The sequence below is a fragment of the Eubalaena glacialis genome, chromosome 10 (genome assembly GCF_028564815.1).
Source record: "Eubalaena glacialis isolate mEubGla1 chromosome 10, mEubGla1.1.hap2.+ XY, whole genome shotgun sequence".
Taxonomy (NCBI): domain Eukaryota; kingdom Metazoa; phylum Chordata; class Mammalia; order Artiodactyla; family Balaenidae; genus Eubalaena; species Eubalaena glacialis.
In genome coordinates, this window is record NC_083725.1 from 90,584,974 (window position 1) to 90,606,914 (window position 21,941).

At 36.3% G+C, this 21,941-nt stretch overlaps 1 protein-coding gene across 2 annotated transcripts in view; it reads left to right on the forward strand.

Moving 5' to 3' along the window:
- BBOX1 (gamma-butyrobetaine hydroxylase 1) overlaps nt 1–21,941 on the forward strand; it is an 80,624-nt gene that overhangs the window by 42,783 nt on the left and 15,900 nt on the right. For both annotated transcript variants that reach the window (XM_061203174.1, XM_061203175.1), the window contains 2 exons: nt 14,087–14,192; nt 18,982–19,178. In XM_061203174.1, the coding sequence (XP_061059157.1) occupies nt 14,087–14,192; nt 18,982–19,178 (303 nt within the window). The remainder of the gene's footprint in view (nt 1–14,086; nt 14,193–18,981; nt 19,179–21,941) is intronic.

The window sequence follows — 21,941 nt, forward strand, 5'->3', positions numbered from 1 at the left end:
TCTTCTTTATCCATTCATCTGTCGATGGACACGAAGGTTGTTTCCATGTCCTGGCTACTGTAAATAGTGCTGCAATGAACATTGCGGTACATGACTCTTTTTGAATTATGGTTTTCTCAGGGTATATGCTCAGTAATGGGATTGCTGGGTCGTATGGTAGTTCTATTTTTAGTTTTTTTAAGGAACCTCCATACTGTTCTGCATAGTGGCTGTATCAGTTTACATTCCCACCAACAGTGCAGCAGGGTTCCCTTTTTTCCATACCCTCTCCAGCATTGATTGTTTGTAGACATTTTGAGGATGGCTATTCTGACTGGTGTGAGGTGATACCTCATTGTAGTTTTAATTTGCATTTCTCTAATGATTAATGGTGTTGAGCATCCTTTCATGTGTTTGTTGGCAATCTGTATATCTTCTTGAGAGAAATGTTTATTTAGGTCTTCTGCCCATTTTAGGATTGGGTTGTTTGTTTGTTTGATATTGAGCTGCATGAGCTGCTTGTATATTTTAGAGATTAATCCTTTGTCAGTTGCTTCATTTGCAAATATTTTCTCCCATTCTAAAGGTTGTCTTTTCATCTTGTTTATGGTTTCCTTTGCTGTGCAAAAGCTTTTAAGTTTCATTAGGTCCCATTTCTTTATTTTTGCTTTTATTTCCATTACTCTAGGAGGTGGGTCAAAAAGGATCTTGTGATTTATGTCATAGAGTGTTCTGCCTATGTTTTCCTCTAAGAGTTTGATAGTGTCTGGCCTTACGTTTAGGTCTTTAATAAATTTTGAGTTTATTTTTGTGTATGGTATTAAAGAGTGTTCTAATTTCATTCTTTTACATGTAGCTGTCCAGTTTTTCCTGCACCACTTATTGAAGAGGCTGTCTTTTCTCCATTGTATACTCTTGCCTCCCTTATCTAAGATAAGGTGACCATATGTGTGTGGGTTTATCTCTGGGCTTTCTATCCTGTTCCATTGATCTATACTTCTGTTTTTGTGCCAGTACTGTACTGTCTTGATTACTGTAGCTTTGTAGTATAGTCTAAAGTCTGGGAGCCTGATTCCTCCAGCTCCATTTTTCTTTCTCAAAGTTGCTTTGGCTATTCAGGGTCTTTTGTGTTTCCATACAAACTGTAAAATTTTTTGTTCTAGTTCTGTGAAAAATGTTATTGGTAGTTTGATAGGGATTGCATTGACTCTGTAGATTGCTTTGAGTAGTATAGTCATTTTCACATTGTTGATTCTTCCAATCCAAGAACATGGTATATCTCTCCATCTGTTTGTGTTGTCTTTGATTTCTTTCATCAGTGTCTTATAGTTTTCAGAGTACAGGTCTTTTACCTCCTTAGGTAGGTTTATTCCTAGGTATTTTATTCTTTTTGTTGCAATGGTAAATAGGAGTGTTTCCTTAATTTCTCTTTCAGAATTTTCATCATTAGTGTTTAGGAATGCAAGAGAGTTCTGTGCATTAATTTTGTATCCTGCTACTTTATCAAATTCATTGAGTAGCTCTAGTAGTTTTCTGGTAGCATTTTTAGAATTCTCTATGTATAGTATTATGTCATCTGCAAACAGTGACAGTTTTACTTGTTCTTTTCCAATTTGGATTCCTTTTATTTCTTTTTCTTCTCTGATTGCTGTGGCTAAAACTTCCAAACCTATATTGAATAATAATGGTGAGAGTGAGCAACCTTGTCTTGTTCCTGGTCTTAGTTGAAATGTTTTCAGTTTTTCACCATTAAGAATGATGTTGGCTGTGGGTTTGTCATATATGGTCTTTATTATGTTGAGGTAAGTTCCCTCATGCCTACTTTCTGGAGGGTTTTTATCATAAATGAGTGTTGAATTTTGTCAAAACTTTTTCTGCATCTATTGAGATGATCATATGTTTTTTATCCTTCAATTTGTTAATATGGTTTATCACATTGATTGCTTTGTGTATATTGAAGAATTCTTGCATTCCTAGGATATACCCCCACTTGATCATGCTGTAAGATCCTTTTAATGGGCTGTTGGATTCTCTTTGCTAGTATTTTGTTGAGGATTTTAGCATCTATGTTCATCAGTGATATTGGTCTGTAGCTTTCTTTTTTTGTGACATCTTTGTCTGGTTTTGGTATCAGGGTGATGGTGGCCTCGTAGAATGAGTTTTGGAGTGTTCCTCCCTCTGCTATATTTTGGAAGAGTTTGAGAAGGATAGGTGTTAGCTCTTCTCTAAATGTTTGATAGAATTCGCCTGTGCAGCCTCTGGTCCTGGACTTTTGTTTGTTGGAAGATTTTTAATCACACTTTCAATTTCACTGCTTGTGATTCATCTGTTTATATTTTCTATTTCTTCTGGGTTCAGTCTCAGAAGCTTGTGTTTTTCTGAGAATTTGTCCATTTCTTCCAGGCTGTCCATTTTATTGGCATATCATTGCTTTTAGTAATCTCTCATGATTCTTTGTATTTCTGCAGTGTCAGTTGTTATTTCACCTTTTTCAAACCTAATTCTATTGATCTGAGTCTTCTCCCTTTTTTTGTTGATAAGTCTGGCTAATGGTTTATCAATTTCATTTATCTTCTCAAAGAAGTAGCTTTTAGTTTTATTGATCTTTAGTATGGTTTCCTTCATTTCTTTTTCATTTATTTCTGATCTGATCTTTATGATTTCTTTCCTTTTGCTACTTTGGATTTTTTCTGTTCTTCTTTCTCTAATTGATTTAGGTGTAAGTTTAGGTTGTTTATTTGAGGTGTTTCTTCTTTCTTGAGGTAAGATTTTATTGCTTTAAACTTCCCTCTTAGACTGCTTTTGCAGCATCCCATTGGTTTTGTGTCATCGTGTTTTCATTGTCATTTGTTTCTAGGTATTTCTTTCTTTTTTTTTTTTTATCAGTCATCAATTTTATACACATCACTGTATACATGTCAATACCAATCGCCCAATTCAGCACACCACCATCCCCACCCCACCACAGTTTCCCCCCTTGGTGTCCATACGTTTGTTCTCTACATCTGTGTCTCAACTTCTGCCCTGCAACCGGTTCATCTGTACCATTTTTCTAGGTTCCACATACATGCGTTAATATACGATATTTGTTTTTCTCTTTCTGACTTACTTCACTCTGTATGACAGTCTCTAGATCCATCCACGTCTCAACAAATGACTCAATTTCGTTCCTTTTTATGGCTGAGTAATACTCCATTGTATATATGTACCACATCTTCTTTATCCATTCGTCTGTTGATGGGCATTTAGGTTGCTTCCATGACCTGGCTATTGTAAATAGTGCTGCAATGAACATTGGGGTGCATGTGTCTTTTTGAATTACGGTTTTCTCTGGGTATATGCCCAGTAGTGGGATTGCTGGGTCATATGGTAATTCTATTTTTAGTTTTTTAAGGAACCTCCATATTGTTCTCCACAGTGGCTGTATCAATTTACATTCCCACCAACAGTGCAAGAGGGTTCCCTTTTCTCCACACCCTCTCCAGCATTTGTTGTTTGTAGATTTTCTGATGATGCCCATTCTAACTGGTGTGAGGTGATACCTCATTGTAGTTTTGATTTGCATTTCTCTAATAATTAGTGATGTTGAGCAGCTTTTCATGTGCTTCGTGGCCGTCTGTATGTCTTCTCTGGAGAAATGTCTATTTAGGTCTTCTGCCCATTTTTGGATTGGGTTGTTTGTTTCTTTAATATGGAGCTGAATGAGCTGTTTATATATTTTGGAGATTAATTCTTTGTCCGTTGATTCGTTTGCAAATATTTTCTCCCATTCTGAAGGTTGTCTTTTTGTCTTGTTTATGGTTTCCTTTGCTGTGCAAAAGCTTTGAAGTTTCATTAAGTCCCATTTGTTTATTTTTGTTTCTAGGTATTTCTTGATTTCCTCTTTGATTTCTTCAGTGATCTCTTGGTTATTTAGTAGCGTATTGTTTAGCTTCCATGTGTGTATTTTTTCCTGTAATTGATATCTAGTCTTATAGCGTTGTGGTCGGAAAAGACACTTGATATGATTTCAATTTTGTTAAGTTTACCAAGGCTTGATTTGTGACCCAAGATATGATCTATCCTGGAGAATGTCCCATGAGCACTTGAGAGGAAAGTGTATTCTGTTATTTTGGGATGGAATGTCTTATAAATATCAATTAAGTGCATCTTGTTTAATGTGTCATTTAAAGCTTGTGTTTCCTTATTTATTTTCATTTTGAATGATCTGTCCATTGGTGAAAGTGGGGTGTTAAAGTCCCCTACTCTTATTGTGTTACTGTAGATTTCCCCTTTTATGGCTGTTAACATTTGCCTTATGTAGTGAGGTGCTCCTATGTTGGGTGCATAAATATTTACAATTGTTATATCTTCTTCTTGGATTGATCCCTTGATCATTATGTAGTGTCCTTCTTTGTCTCTTGTAATAGTCTTTCTTTTCAGGTAGACTGCCTATTTCCTCTTCATTTGTTTGGTCTGGTGGCTTTTTACCTTGCTCCTTCATCTGCTGTGTGTTTCTCTGTCTTCTCATTTTGCTTAACTTACTGTGTTTGGGGTCTACTTTTTGCAGGTTGCAAGTTCATAGTTCCCATTGTTTTTGGTGTCTGCCCTCAGTGGGTAAGGTTTGTTCAGTGGGTTGTGTAGGCTTCCTGGTAGAGGGGACTAGTGCCTGTGTTCTGGTGGATGAGGCTGGATCTTGTCTTTCTTGTGGGCAGGACCGCGCCCGGTGGTGTGTTTTGTGGTGTCTGTGAACTTACTATGATTTTAGGCAGCCTCTCTGCTAATGGGCGGGGTTGTGTTCCTGTCTTGCTAGTTGTTTGGCATGGGGTGTCCAGCACTGTAGCTTGCTGGTCGTTGATTGGAGCTGGGTCTTAGCGTTGAGACAGAGATCTCTGGGAGAGCTCTTGCCAATTGATATTACACGGGGCTGGGAGGTCTCTGGTGGTCCAATGTCATGGACTTTGCTCTCCCACCTCAGAGGCTCAGGCCTGACACCCGGCTGGAGCACCAAGACCCTCTCAGCCACAGGGCTCAGAACAAAAGGGAGGGAAAAAAAGAAAGAAAAAATAATAAATAAAGTTATTAAAATTAAAAATTAAAAAATATATAATTAAAATTTTAAAAATAAAAATGTAATTTAAAAAAAAGAAGAGAGCAACCAAACCAATAAACAAATCCACCAATGATAACAAGCGCTAAAAACTATACTAAAAGAAATGGACAGACATAACCTTAGGACAAATGGTAAAAGCAAACCTATACAGACAAAATCACACAAAGAAGCATACGGATACACAATCACAAAAAGAGAAAAAGGAAAAATATGTACATATATATATATAAAAAAGGAAGAGAGCAACCAAATCAATAAATAAATCTACCAATGATAATAAGCTCTAAATACTAAACTAAGATATACATAAAACCAGAAACAAATTAGATGCAGAAAGCAAACCCCAAGTGTACAGTTGCTCCCAAAGTCCACCGCCTCAATTTTGGGATGATTCGTTGTCTATTCAGGTATTCCACAGATGCAGGGTACCTCAAGTTTATTGTAGAGATTTAATCCACTGCTTCTGAGGCTGTATGGAGAAATTTCCCTCTCTCTTCTTTGTCTGCACAGCTCTGGGAGTTCAGCTTTGGATTTGGCCCTGCCTCTGCATGTAGGTCGCCTCTGGCATCTGTTCTTCGCCCAGACAGGAGGGGTTAAAGGAGCAGCTGATATGGGGGCTGTGGCTTACTCAGGCCAGGGGAAGGGAGGGGTACAGAATGCAGGGCAAGTCTGTGGCAGCAGAGGCCAGCATGATGTTGCAATAGCCTGAGGCGTGCTGTGTGTTCTCCTGGGGAAGTTGTCCCTGGACAACTGCACAGTGGCGGGCTGCACAGGCTCCCAGGCGGGGAGGTGTGAATAGTGACCTGTGCTTGCACACAGGATTCTTGGTGGCTGCAGCAGCAACCTTAGCATTTCATGCCCATCTCTGGTGTCCGTGCTGATAGCCGCAGCTCGCGCCCATCCCTGGAGCTCGTTTAGGCAGTGCTCTGCCTTCTGTGGGCACTCGGGGAAGGAATGCCCTCTCCTCCCACACCCCAAAACAATAGTCTCTTGACTCATAGGCAGTTCAAGATGTTTTCTCGGACTCCCTCCCAGCTAGCTGTGGCGCACGAGCCCCCTTCAGGCTGTGTTCACACAGCCAACCCCAGTCCTCTCCCTGGGATCTGACCTCCGAAGCCCGAGCCTCAGCTCCAAGCCCCCACCCACCCTGGCGGGTGAGCAGACAAGCCTCTCGGGCTGGTGAGTGCTGGTTGGCACCGATCCTCTGTGCAGGAATCTCTCCGCTTTGCCCTCTGTACCCCTGTTGCTGTGCTCTCTTCCATGGCTCTGAAGCTTCCCTCCCACCCACCCGCTGTCTCTGCCAGTGAAGGGGCTTCCTAGTGTGTGGAAACTTTTCCTCCTTCATAGCTCCCTCCCAGAGGTGTAGGTCCTGTCCCTATTCTTTTGTCTCTGTTTTTTCTTTTTTTCTTTTGTCCCACCCAGGTACGTGGGGAGTTTCTTGCCTTTTGGGAAGTCTGAGGTCTTCTGCCAGTGTTCAGTAGGTGTTCTGTAGGAGCTGTTCCACGTGTAGATGTATTTTTGATGTATTTTTGGAGAGGAAGGTGATCACATCTTACTCCTCAGGCCATCTTGAAGGTCCCCTATCTCTTTCTCTTTTTTTTTTGACATTTAAATTTTCCTCCCTTTCATCCTCTAGTCATCCAAAGGCATTATTTGTTATGCTTATTTGATCTTGTATTTCTTCTAATTTAGTCTTCATTTTCTAATGATTTTTAATTTTTTTTTCTTTTCTGAGTATATCATCCCATTTTTGAATTTCTGCTTCTTATGCAAGTTATTCTTTCATATATTGTACCAAAGTCTTCTGGATTCATTAGAAGTAGCTATAAATAGAAAATAGAAGTTAGAAACAGAAAAAATATATTTTTCATCTTTTAGAGGCATATCCTTCTATCATGTATTTTCTGTAGGTGTGCTATTTCACTATTTATTTTCTCCCTTTTATAAATTAACTATGAGACTAAACCTTAATCATTTGTATGTTGCTTATCTTTATATAAAATGTGTTTTCTTAACTATTAAAGGGAGATGTGATTCAGAAACCTTTTATAAGTTATGGTTTTAAGCTATATTTCAAAATTATGGATGATAACGTTCTAAGACCTCCCAGTCCTTCTCCTTTACTTTCATCTAGACCTTTTTATTTTGTCCCTGTAATGCTCAATGTAGGATCTTTTTCTCAGAAGGAAGCTTTATCATGGAAGGGAATTTGGTAAGTTTTTAGAGTTCATGGTGCCCAAACTATTCCAACTCCTTACCATAGACCTCTTGTATTCAGCTATAGTGGAATGTGAAAATCCCCTCCCAGATTTAATTACCATTCTCAAATTGCCCTACTGCACTTTCCAGTGAATATCTGTCAGTAATTTGGGAATTTTTCAGGTCCATCAGATATCTAGTTGCTTCCCTCTGCTTCCTCCTACACAGTTGCTTTGGAAGGCCCATCTCTATACTCACTCATTTTGGGGGTTCATGGAAATATCTTGTCACCTAATTTTGATTAGATATTGTCACTGAGTTTTGGGGTTTGTACTCAAGATGTCTTGCAGAGAGAATTCAGAGAGATTAAAAACTTTGTCACCACCAACATTCCAGAATCCTCCTTGTTTACTTCATATCTTTATGTTTTATGGAGCTGTCAGTTCCCTGCTGTAATGAGATTCTTTTTTGTAAGATTTTACAGGACTATAGGGAAGCAGAAATTTGAAGGGAAGCCAAGAATAGCCATTGAGCAAATCTTCCTTGCTCCAGCCCGGTTGACCATCTCTCACATCCTCTGATAGACCATATTCTTTCCCTCCACTGGGCCTTCTCACAAGCTATTTTTTCTGCCTGCAATGCCCTTTACCCTTCTAAGTAAATCCTACTCAATCTTCAGGTCTCCACATGACTGTCACTTCTTTACTCTCATAACACCTTGTACGTTAGCTTTGGAAGATAAATCACACTACTATGTCTTCCGCATAGACTGTAAGTTCCATGAAGTGCAAGCACCATGTCTATTCTATTCACTCCTGCATCCTCAGTTCCTGGCTCGTTGTATGTGTCTAATAAATGATAATGGAAAAATAAACACCTGGATGTCTGATGAGTGACTGCATCTAGCAAGTCACATGTGGAAGCATCACAACTATAGTTAGAAATAATAAGCAATATGGTATTCCTTTAGATGGTTAACTATAAAATTTTTTGGTTTATTTTAGCTAAGAGAACATTTTCCATGTTAAAATTTAAAAAATAAAAATAAGATATGAACATTATGTTTTCGATACAATGGGATAAGTAATGATGCTCAAAAAAAGGCATTCTTTCTTATATCTGACAATAAGAGTTTGCAGCAAGTCAACATTAGAGTTTGTAGCTGCTGGGGAAAATAAATCGAGGTTGCAGGTTTAGAACATCTTTTTATATAAATAGTACTTCAAAAAAGAAAAAGATTACAAATAAATTCAGCATGATTTTCCAAGTGTGAGCCACTAACCAAAAGAGTATAAAATCTATCACCTAGGGTATAAAGAAAAAATCTAGTGAAAAGAAAATTTCAGCATTCCATAAATACTGAAGGATTCAAATTTGTCACAAAACACTATCAATATCATGAAATACCATGGTATCTATGACTGGCCATCTAGATTAGGGTGAATCTAGTAAATTAGCATTCAAACCAATTCCATGAAATATAGTGCTACCTTAACATCATGATTTTAATGTACAGAAGCTTTTGACAAAACTCTTGAATAGATGAGGAAAAATAGGGAAAGTTCTAATTAAATGTTGAGAATGACATGAATAGCTCAGTGAAAATACTTAGGCTTGTTTAATAACATCTTTGGCAAAAGCAGTATTATTTGTACAGTGACAATTACCTGCCCCAGTACAATTCCAAGCAAGTCTACACCATCAGATTTAGATGCTATACTGAGCCTGCTTCTTCAGCTTTGGAACAATCTGGTCCTGCACCTCTGTTTCATGACAGCTCCTGATAATCTGCTTGAGTTGTTTCCTTTCTTAGAACAACCTAAGAATATGTCACTAATAAGAGGTGCATGTAAGTACACCCTAATCTCACTAAGGCCCCACAAGTGGGCTTTTTAAAAATGCTTTCTACACAGGCCAATGGATCATGCTTGCATTTATTTCTGCTGTGTTTTATTGGAGATTTGGATTTGAGAAGGATAAGTGAAAGCTTAGAGTCATAGACAATCAGCAGCAGTCTTCCTGGCATGACTCATTTCTATAAGGAGGTAGAAAGGTAAATCAAATGACATTTCTAGGATTTTTCCAGACTTATGCTATAACTATTAAGAGAATGTTTTATGATTGGAACTGGCAAACTCTGTTCCTGGGATTTATCATTATGTGTGAGCATAGACTTTTAGGCTATACATCCCATACTGTGCCTAAGACACTTCAGGGCTATAAAATGTTTACCATCCCCTGCCAGTTAGCTCAGAGGGCTGGAGAACTGCTTTGAAGAAGCCAAGTCACAAGCCCCATCCCTGTAGAAGCCAGTTAGTGTCAAAAAAAGATCTGTTCCCTGCCAAAAGCTTGCACCTTGAATCTCAGCCAGCTCTTGGCCACAGCAAAACTCAGTTCATTTACCCTTGATCATAGGAGGAACCAGGAAAGAGAATGTAGATGGATCAAAGCAAAACCATCATCACTCTTGGACAGAAAATCTAAATAAAGTCATTTCCTCCTGACAGTGTCAACAGCATCATCTTCTTAGAAGACATTATATATTCTATAATTTGATGAAATTACTCTTTTTGTATCCTTAAATCCCTTCCTATATGTAGATTATTCTTAGAATGCTGATGTTGACAATAGTCTGAATCTGTATTATATATGGACCATGGAGTGACATGAACTTCATAGAGAACATGTATCTCTTGGCTATAGTCACAACAATATAATGGATTGCCTGACTCATACTTGAGTTGCAGCAGGCTATACATACCCTTTTCTCCTTTCACTAGGTCTCTTTCCAGTTCATGGCCACATATGGATGGCTCTTTAATTTTAATGAAAGATATAACAGGCTTTCCACCCTAAATTTAAATGAGAAAAAAAAACAAAACAAAACAGAGCAAAATAGCTAGTTTCATTCTCAGTCCCAGAGAATGGGGAAGAAGCCCAACCTTTTCATTTCAGATTCCTCTGCCTCAAATACATCTCTCAGACATTCACATTTCTCCTTCCCTTATTTAATTCAGGTTTCTATGAAAAATTTCAGCTCTTTCTAGAGTACTTCCCAAAGCATCATTTCCACCATGATGTTCTCCTGGCCCCAAACCTTATCTCCTTGCCTTGCTTTATTTTCTTTATAGCACTTATCTCTATCTGATATTAGATTTGGTGATTACTTGTTTGTCCTTTTTGTTCCCTACTATATTACTAATGCTAAAACAATACCTGGAATAGAATAGGTTTTTTCAATATATATTTATTGAAAATGACTTAATATGAACATAAATTAACAAATAGACATTATAACAGCAATAAAATGGCATGCATGTATAGTGACATCTTTTCAAATCAGCTTTGGTTTATTTTGAGACACAGCTTCCTTCCAATTACCCATTGTTTCAATCTTCCAAGGAAAAGCCTTACAAAAATCTGAATAATGGTTGCTTCTCTTGCCACAGAGTTGCAAGTAATCTCTAGTTATTTTTTTAATTAACTTTTTATAACGTTTAAGTCAAGCTATTTTTTGGTAATAGAGGTAAAATTGACATAACATAAAATTAACCATTTTAACATGTGCATTTCTCTGTCATTTAGTACATTGGCAATGTTGTGAAACCATTACCTCTATTTAATTTTAATCCATTTTCATCTATGATGTTACTTTTTAAAAAAACTTATTAATCATCTTGGAGTGGTAGAAAACTAACCCATGACATAGCAAAATGGTAAATAAAGGAAAGAATCAAGCATTTATCTCATCATCCCTATTTAAGCTATTATATGGGGTAAACAAATAGTAGATGAGGGAAAATGAATCTTTTTAAACGTATTCCAACTGATAAATAAAAAAGAAATTATTAATTTGGTATTTCACTATTTGGAATCCCCAGTGAATTAGTGGGTCTAGCCATTGAGCACGAGCAACAAATATCACAAAAAGAAAGACATCTAGATATTCTGTGCCTTGTAATAAAAGAACACAATCACATCTATAGTTTTGTTAAAGAGAGAAGAGAGAGTCTGCCCAAGCCTCTGCATTTAGCTGCCAATTTTCCACAAACACAGAGGACAAGGAACATGTTGAACTACACCATGAGTATACAATCTACAAAGTCCAGGCTGTGAGGAACTCTATAGAGCAAATTCACTAACTTCTTCAAATAATAAATTGTAAGAAGAATAGGCTGGAAGAGAAACATATAGATTAAGAGACTTAAAAGACATAACAATTGTTTTTAATGGGCAAGATTAAACATAGTGTCTTAGGATACACATTCAGGGAATAAAAATGTAAAGAAATGCAAAGAAATGATAAATATAGAAGTCATGGTCATGGTTATTCTAGAGAAGAGAGAAAGGATGGTGACTCGGACAGGGCATATAGTTGAGCTTAAAGTTCTGTTTCTTGATCTGAGTGAAGTTACAAGAGTGTAATTAAAAATTCATTAAGTTCTCCCTAAGATCAGGAATAAGACAGAATGCTGTTTTTTACCACTTATGTTCAACATTGTACTAGAAATTTCGACAAGAGCAGTTAGGCAAAAAATAGAAATAAAAGCATCCAAATGATAAAGGAAGAAGTTAATCTATCTCTCTTCCCAGATGGCATGATCCTGTGATCATGCACAAAAAGAATGCACAAAAAAGTTACTGGAGCTAATAAATGAATGCAGCAAAGTTGGAGGATACAAGATCCATGCAGAAAAGTCAGTTGTTTTATGTATATCAGCAATGAACAGTCTGAAAAGGAAATTAAGAAAACAATTCCATTTACAATAGAATCTAGAAGAATAAAATACCTATGAATAACTTTAACCAAGGAGGTGAAAGACTTGTAAAATGAAAACTACAAAATGTTGCTGAATGAAATTAAAGATCTAATAAATGGAAGGACATCCCATATTCATGAATTGTAAGACATAATATAGTTAAAGATATCAATACTAACCAAAGTGGGCTACAGAGTCAATGCAGTCCTTGCCAAAATTCCAATGGCCTTTTTGCATAAATGGAAAATCCAATCCTCAAATTGATAGGAAATTGCAAGGGGTTCTGAATAGCCAAAACAATATTGAAAAGAACAAAGTTGGAGGACTTACCCTTCCTGATTTTAAAACTTACTACAGATCAACAGTAATCAAAATATTGTGGTACTGGGATAAGGATAGACATATAGACTAATGGAATATAAGTGAAAGTGCATAAATAAACCCATACATCTATAGCTGATTGATTTTTAACAAGGGTGCTGAAACCATTCAATGGGGGAAAAATACTCTCTTCAACAAATGGTACTAAGACAACTGTATACCCACATGCAAAAGAATGAACTGAGACCTCTTACTCACACCACTTATAAAAAAATAACTCCAAGTGGATCAATTATAGAGCTAAAACCATTAAATTCTTAAGAGAAAACATAGGAGTAAATATTCATGACCTTGAATTAGGCAGTGGATTCATACATATAACACCAAAAACAGCAACAAATATAAATTAATAGGACTTCATCAAAATTAAAAACTTTTGAACATCAAAGGACATTCCAAGAAAATGAAAAGACAACCTACAGAAGAGGCAAAAATATTTGCAAATCATGTATCTAAGGATCTAGTATCTCAGATATATAAAGAACTCTTACAACTTAACAAAAAAAAAAGACAATTTTAAAATGGGAAAAATACTTGAATACATTTCTTTAAAGTAGATATACAAATGCCCAACAAGCACATGAAAAGTTGCTCAACATCTTTAGTCATTAGGATATCACAAATCGAACCCACAATCTACCACTTCACACCCACTAAGATGGCTATAAATAATTTTAAAAAACCAAACAACAGAAAACAAGTGTAGTGAGGATGTGGAGAAATTGGAACCCTCACACATTGCTGGTGAGAATGTAAAATGGCTCAGCTGTTGTGGCAAACAATTTGGTGGTTCCTCAAAAAGTTAAATATATAATTATGACATAATCCCATAATTCCACTCCTAAGTATTACCCTCCCAAAAAATTTGAGAACAGTTATTCAAATAAATGCATGTTCTTGAACATGTTCACATGTTCAAACCAGCAATATTCACAATAACCAAAGAGTAGAACAGCGCAAATGTCCATCAAATGACGAATGGATAGACACATTGTGGTATATCCATACAATAGGACATTACTCAACCATAAAAGAGAATGAAGTACTGATACATGCTACAACATGGATGAATCTCAAAAATATTATGTTAAGTCAAAGAAGCCAGACACAAGAAGTCACATATTGTATGATTCTATTTACATTAAATAGCCAAAAGAGGTAAATCCATAGAGAAAGAAAGCAGATTGTTGTTTGCCAGAGACTGGGAAGAGGACAGAATAGGAAGAAACTGCTTAATGGGTAAGAGGTTCTAGTTTGGAGTGATGGAAGTGTTTTGAAACTACATAAAAAAGGTGTTGGTTACCAACATTGTAAATGTTCTAAATGCTTCTGAAGTGTTCACTTTAAAGTGGTTCATTTTATGTTCTGTAAATTTTGCCTCAATAAATCATTTTTTCAAATGCATTAAGCTATTAAGAAACATAACCTACACCCATATACACCTCTTTATAAATTCTGCACTCTTTTTTGGAGAGGAGAAGAGAAATGAGGAGATGCTGATTCTTAAATGGTTACTTTGGACAAAGAAAGGTCAGACTCTTTACCTGACTCATAGTCATTATGGTAATTATTTCATAAAATGAAGTTTCCATTTGCCCCATGTCTCAAGTTCATTCTAACACATTTCCTCTGGCTTAGTGACAGCCTGTTTAAACACGTTTCTTGTATTTTACAGACACACTTGGCAAGTGCAAGACAAAATCGACGCAAACAATGTGGCTTACACAACTGGGAAGCTAAGCTTTCACACTGATTATCCAGCCCTTCATCATCCACCTGGGGTAAGGTGAGCCTCAACATATTTTCCACAAGGCAGGCCAAGGACTAATATCCTCCTGCATTTTGAGCCTAGAAGATTATATGTTTCACTAGCTAATTTGTCTTATGTAGATCTTTCTCCAAACACAATCCAAACTCAGAAAATCTCTGTACTTAAATTCTGAATAGCCTCATATTCCCAAGGAATAGAAGATTTTCATGTTTTTTTTTTTTTTTTTTTTTTTACATTTCTTCATTTCTCCCTGGAAATAACTATTGGCATTTGTTGCTTTGCCAAGACATTTTACCACAGTGGTACATCTTGAGGTCTTTTTGCACATTTACCATTCCCAAGAGAGTTAAAAGAGAAAATAAAACCAGGGAACACAATGTAGAGTTTTTCCCACAAAGTCACATGGCCACCATTCATATCAGTTAGCTATTGCTGCAAAAAAAAAAAACTAAAAAACAAAAAAAAACCCACTCCATAACTTCACAGCGTAAAAGAACAGCCATTTACTTAGCTCATGTTTTGACAATTTGGGCTATGTTCAGCTGGGTAGTTCTGCGGCTGCTGAGTCAGCTAGGGACTTGTTGACCTAGGTGGTAGCTGAGATGACTTGCCCCTGCTCCGTCTGATCTGTCATCCTCTCCCCTCAATCAGCAGAATGTCATCTCTGCCATGTTTTATTGGTCAAAGCACATCATAAGTTTAGCCCAGATTCAAGGGATGAGGAAGTAGAGGCCACCTTTTATGGGAGACGCTGCAAAGATGTACTACAAAGGAGTGTGAATACAAGAAGCAGAATAACCCTGGCTGGTTGTGGAAATCATCTACTCTCCCAGCTATCAGATACTTCATTGAGGAGGGGGATGTTCACCATGGAACCACAAATCCTCCAGATTTTCTGGAAGCCTCCTCTTCCACTACATTGTTACAAAATTACCATTTTACTAAACCAGCTACATTTTTACAAAAGCATCATTTTGTTAAACCAAGAAATAAATGGTCAGGAAACTACCTTTGGAAAGATATTTTGTTCCTATTTTTAGAGCTAAATGGGACTAAATGAAATAGCCACACAGAAATTTATATCTTCAAAGGTAAATGAAAGTGGAAATTTGGGGCAGTTCTCTAGCTAATGAAGGTGAAATGGGGGAAAATCAAAATTCCTGTGTTTTTCATCATATTGACTGGACACATTTTCCCTGTGCCTTTGTTACCCATTGTCCTCATCAGTATTAACTAAGCTAGTCTAGTATTTGACTTCACATGTTTTAAATTATTTTGTTGATTGTAAAACACCACATGATTACTCTGAACTAAATGACGACAGTGAAATGACCCTCAATAGTCACCTTTTTGGGTAGGGATTGAGGGGAAGTCACACAATGTGATTTGTTTTAAATGTGGCCCAGAAATTTTCTAAAACCCTGAGGGTTAAAAGCCAAACTAATCAGCTCAGTTCATCTGCCAAAGAGGTTGGAGAAGTTAAATGGAATAAAGTTTTTTAAATTAGACTAGAAAACTAGGTTCTATTAAAATTTTTAAATTATCTGCTTTTTATGAGTTTATGTTTGTTTCTGGGTTAAAATTGAAAGCCTATGGAAAAGTGATTAAATGACTTCATAAATGTCCCCGAAGTATAAGGCTTGACATTTTCATAGCATTTTATATTTTTTTTTCTGCATTTTATATTCTTTCAAAGCATTTTTACTTATATTGCTTTATTTGATGCCTCTTAGAATTCCTTTAAGGTAGACAGGAGCCATCATGTCTTTTTATGTTAAATGATGAAATGGCACCCAGCATGGTTAAATACTTTCACAGGGTGACAGCTGATTAATAGGGAACTTGAACTTGAAACCAGGCTTCCATCAAGTTTTTTCACCACACCATAGGGATCTTGAGTTGGACTTTCTAATTACCATAATTTCTATAAAATGTTGATTATTTATAGACTTTGTCATATATTACAAACTCTTGAAATACAGGAATTGAATCTTATACTTCCATAAATTTCAAGACTTAACCCAGCACCTTGCATGTAATAGAGACTTAATAAATATGCCAAAAAGAGGTTGAAAGATGCCACAAAATTGTACCAATCTCTACCAGCAAGTGAAATATCCAAATCTAAGTGATCTGATAGGAGATTTTTAAATAAAAAATGATTCCTGAAATGTCTAGATTCTGGTAAAATAATGAATAAAATGTAGCCACCTGCTTGTGCTATTGTTTAAATTTCCATTTTGAATTATTCAGGGGTTGAACCAAAGTTTGAGCTCTTTTGTAACAAACAAAATAAATCAATGCTCTTTTCAGTACAGATGAAATGATCTGGATAATGAGTTACCTGTTGAGAGTTCAGTTTGATCAATTTCAATCACGTGGGGGAGGATAAGGAGACATCTTTAATGAAACACAGATGTTGCTTCCTTCACTGTCTTTGTCTGGGCCAAAAGTCACATGCCGCCATAAAGTAACATTTAAAAAGAAAATATTTTTGGTTCTGAATGACTTACATGACATCAAATTGGGTTTTATACACATCAGGCGTATATTTACCTTTTGAATTCGCAATGAAAGTATTGTCTGGCTCCATCGTCTTTTTTCTTTCATAAGATGGCATTAAAATGTAAATGTACAAAAGAAGATTATTAGTTGGCCTTGCCACATGTAAAAGACATCAGCTGACCTTTTTTTTTTAAGGTTTGTATTTGAAATATTCTGTGACTTCATTATGGCAGAGTATAAAAGGATTTAAAGAGCACTCAGATTCTCCCAAAGACAAAGTTATGCTATTGCTTTGCCTTCTTGGAGTTTGGAAGACTTGAGTTTGATATTTCCATTTCATCTTCTTTTTAATCATGCTGTTTCACCCCTCATTGCCCTGGCAATGAGATAATTCTCTACAATGACTTGGTCAGCTTATGCACATATTTTTTCAAGCTTAAAAAAAATAGCATCAATTTAAGGACTGAACCATTATTCATTTAGATCAGTTATCTCCTAATAGCAGAAAATAAGGTATTATCAACCTGTAATGGAAGTTTAAGTTTACAAAACACATAAACACACACACCACACAATACCAAATTAGTAAGAGTACTATAAAGGGACTTCTCCTATTACAGGAAAGGAACTTGCTGTATGAGGACTTTGAAGCAAATAGTCTGAGGTTTGAACATTAGCTTTGCCATGTATTAGCAGAGTTCTTACCACCTGGCCAGTGTTTACACCTGACTCTCAGTTTCTTCATCTATATGATGGAGATGAAATTATCGAATTCTAAGGACTGTTGTGAGGAATTAATAAATATGCATTATAACATCATAATTTAAGATCAAGTATGTATAAAATTTTAAATATTGAGAAATTTTGTGTGGATTTAGGAGGAGGCAGAATTTGTGTTCTAGATCTGCACTATCCAATATAGTAGTCACTAGTCACCTATGATTGTTTACATTGTAATTTAATCTAATTAAGTCACACTAACCACATTTCAAGTGCACAGTAGTTGTATAGGACTAGGGACTACTATATTGGGCAGCACAGAAGAACATTTCCATCATCACAGAAAGTTCTAATGGACAGCACTGCCCTAGCCATCTATGGAGATAACCAAGCCAAATAGATATTTTCCCCACTTATACTGATATCCCCCTAGTCTGAGTATTTGATCATATTTGCCTCTTCCTTTCTACAAGAACTGTCAGACACTGGCTTTTATTTTTATTTTATTCAGTAGAGGAAGTTTTAGTTTATAGTGTTAGTTTCTTTAAGCTGAATAGTGTTAGTTTCTTTAAGCAGAAAAATTACTGTCTAAATTTAGGTATTAAAAATTTAGGTATTCAAAATCACCCACCCATGCTGACTTACCAAAAAGAATCATATAACCGAGGAAAACAAATCAACTCCATTCAAAAGAATATTGTTAAAATATTACTACATTTAGTTTTTCAAAATGAAATAATGTTAAACATTTTTCCCTAACTCTTAGTAAAAGTAACTAACACTTACTCCTTTTGGTTTCTCATTCTCAGTGTATCTTGGGCTTATTCATCCTCATAGCCACATCCTTCCTCATTCCCTTATCATTATGCTTGAACTACTGCATTAGATTCTCAAGTAGTTACTCTCTCACTAGTTCCCCCCCTTAAAAAATGTATCTCTTGTCAACACCACCAGACTAATAATTTCCAACTCAGTCTTGACTACATTACTTCCATATTCAAAAGACTTTAACGATTCCCCTCTGTGCACAAGAAAGTCCAATATCTTTCATCTGACATTCCAGACTCTCCCTGATGAAATCCTAAATTACCTTTCCAGCTGGATCTACTATTCCCAGCTGTGACCCTCTACTGCAGCCAAACTTTTTGAGACCCAGTGAAGTATGCATTTTTGCATACCCATCAACACTGCCACCTGATTAGCTCTTGCCATTCTATTCTATGTATCCAAAATTTTATCCACCCTCCTTTGCCCATATTAAATCCCACCCCCTCTGTAAAGTCAACACAGAGTGCTCACTCATAAGATCACTGCTCTTATGATCTGTGCCTTTTGTTTACTAATGAACATTATATGCCTGTGCCCTTGTCTTCAACTGTAACAATGTTTGAACTATAAATTATTGATTACAAGCAACTTTTTCTCCCTAACCTCTTTCTCTGTTGTCACCAAAGAGACAGATATAAAAGGTTTGCTGATTTTAATTCAATTACTTTTATGAATCTTTCCTTAAAACTGTCAAAAATGTTAAGTGCATACCATTTTAAAACATAGTCCTCTGTTTCTTTTCATAGGTTCAGCTTCTGCACTGCATAAAGCAAACAGTCACTGGGGGTGATTCAGAAATTGTAGATGGATTTAACGTATGCCAAAAGCTCAAGGAAAAAAATCCTTGGGCATTCCAGATTCTGTCCTCCACCTTTGTGGACTTTACAGACGTTGGAGTGGATTACTGCGATTTCTCTGTACAATCCAAACACAAAATTATAGAGTAAGTACTGTTTCTAAATTTGTCAGAGCAGTAAAACTGTTGACAGCAAAGGCTTCATTAACCTAAAGCTTAAACAACAGAAAAATTCAGTTAACTTCCGAGCTTTAGTTTTTATTAACTGTTTAATCCAATTCTTGAATGAAAGAGGAAAAAAGAACCCTTTCACCATTAAAAAAATTCTTTATCAAATTCCCTGTTCTTAATCAATATAAAAAAGTAACTAAGACTTCATGTATACTTCATTTTTAAAATATAAGTTCTACAGAGTTATAATCAGTGTGATTGTATGCTAATCAGGACCCTTTCAGAAGTGAAAAAATATAACTCAAATTAGGTAGGTCCAGGAGTTTAAAAATATCATCTGATATTGATCTCTTTTTTTCCTTCACCTCTTAGCCAACATATTCTCTGTGTTGGCTTCATTTTCAAAGATAATCAATAGAAGCTCCAAGTTTTCATTGTTATTAGAGCTGGTAATCACAGCACACAGAAAACACTTATTTCCCAATAGCTAACACAAAGATGTAGATTCGTTGCTCAACATGTGTTCAAGTCTATACTGGAAGCAATCACCACGGCTAGGAAGTCAGAGAATTCTGACTGGCTGTCCCTGGATCACATGTTCATCTCTGGAGTAAGGTCAGCCTCACCTGAACCACAAGGGCTGAGAATGAAAGAGTGACATCTCCCCAGACTGATGCCAAAAACTCATATGTTCCCTACACAGAATGTTTTGTGTTCTTTTTTCATTTAACATTATTTCACAATAATTTTTCAAGTATCTACAAGGGCCACACATTTATTCTCTTATATGAGAATTATCCTACATTGTGTTTCTAGGACATGTTTTATTTAATCCAACCTCAGTTAATGAATGCTGGGGTGTTTCCAATTTTATAACTGAGTTTGTATTCTTCTTTTAGGAGAAATAACCAAATAATATGAAAATAAACTCATTTAATAAATAATCAAATCCTCAGTATACTAACTCAGCTTTCTTATATACACATATGATCTTCATTTATTCATTCAACAAATATTTACTGAGGCCAGTCACTCTTCTTGGTGCTTGGGATACATCAGTGGACAAAACAAAGATTGCTGCCTTCATGTAGCTTACTTTCTAATAGGGGAGGGGAGAATTAGGAATTTTAAAATATATGAGTAAATTGCAATGAATGTTAAAACATTTTAAGTGCTTAAGAAAAAAGGAAAAGTAAGGCAGGATAGGGGAATATGTAGAGCCAAAAACATAGGGAGGATGAAATTTGTATCATTAAATAGTGTGTCAAGGATAAGCTTTACTGAGTAGGCGATATTTGAGCAAAAACTTAAAGGAGTGAGGGAGTTTGTCCAGAAGATGAGCAGCTAGAGCAAAGTTCCTAGGATAACCCTAAGAAGATGCTCGGTGTGTTCAAGGGACAGCAATGAGGCCAATGGGGGGATAGTATTACAAAAGGAGGCCAGGTGGGGGTAAGTTTATATAGAGCCTTACTAGTCATTGTAATAACATTAGCTTTAATTCTTAGTGAAATAAGGGCTTGCTGGAAGATTTTGACCAAAAGAGAGCCATCTATATTTATATAAAGTCATTTACATTTTAAGTGGATCACCATGGCTGCTGTGCTGAATATAGTGTATAAGAGCAAGGGCAGGAGCAGGATCACCAGCTTGGAAGCTCCTACAGGACGAGAGGTCAGAGATGAGGGTAACTTGAACATGAGTGGTCCAGGTGGTGATAGCAGCAGTATGGAGAAGGGTCTGCTTGGGGATATATTTTGCATATCGAAACAGCATATTTTCATGACAGATTGAATGACGGTGTGAGAGAAAGACAGATATCAAAAATAAATCCTAGTTCAGAATAACATACCCTGAGAGGTAGGTCATTGGGGTGGGAAAAAGATAAAATAGCTACTGAGATTCCCAGTTTTAACAGGACAACTTTCACTGTTTAAAAGTTAACTTAGAGGGCAGACAGCAGAAGCAAGAAGAACTACAGCCTGTGAAACAAAAACCACATTCACAGAAAGATAGACCAAATGAAAAGGCAGACGATTATGTACCAGATGAAGGAACAAGCTAAAACCCCAGAAAAACAACTAAAGTAAGTTGAGATAGGCGAACTTCCAGAAGAAGAATTCAGAATAATGATAGTGAAGATGATCCAGGACCTCGGAAAAAGAATGGAGGCAAAGATCGAGAAGATGCAAGAAATGTTTAACAAAGACCTATAAGAATTAAAGAACAAACACCTAGAAAAATTAAAGAACAAACAAACAGAGATGAACAATAAAATAACTGCAATGAAAAATACACTAGAAGGAATCAATAGCAGAATAACTGAGGCAGAACAACAGATAAGTGACCTGGAAGACAGAATTATGGAATCCACTGTTGCAAAAAAAAAAAAAAAAAAAAAAAATGAAAAGAAATGAAGACAATATAAGGGACCTCTGGGACAACATTAAACACACCAACATTCACATTATAGGGGTTCCAGAAGGAGAACAGAGAGAGAAAGGACCTGAGAGAATATTTGAAGAGATTGTGGTCAATAACTTCCCTAACATGGGAAAAGAAATAGCCACCCAAGTCCAGGAAGCACAGAGTCCCAGGCAGGAAAACCCAAGGAGAAACACGCTGAGACTCATAGTAAACAAATTGACAAAAATTAAAGACAAAGAAAAATTATTAAATGCAAAAAGGGAAAAACGACAAATAACATACAAGGGAACTCCCATAAGGTTAACAGCTGATTTT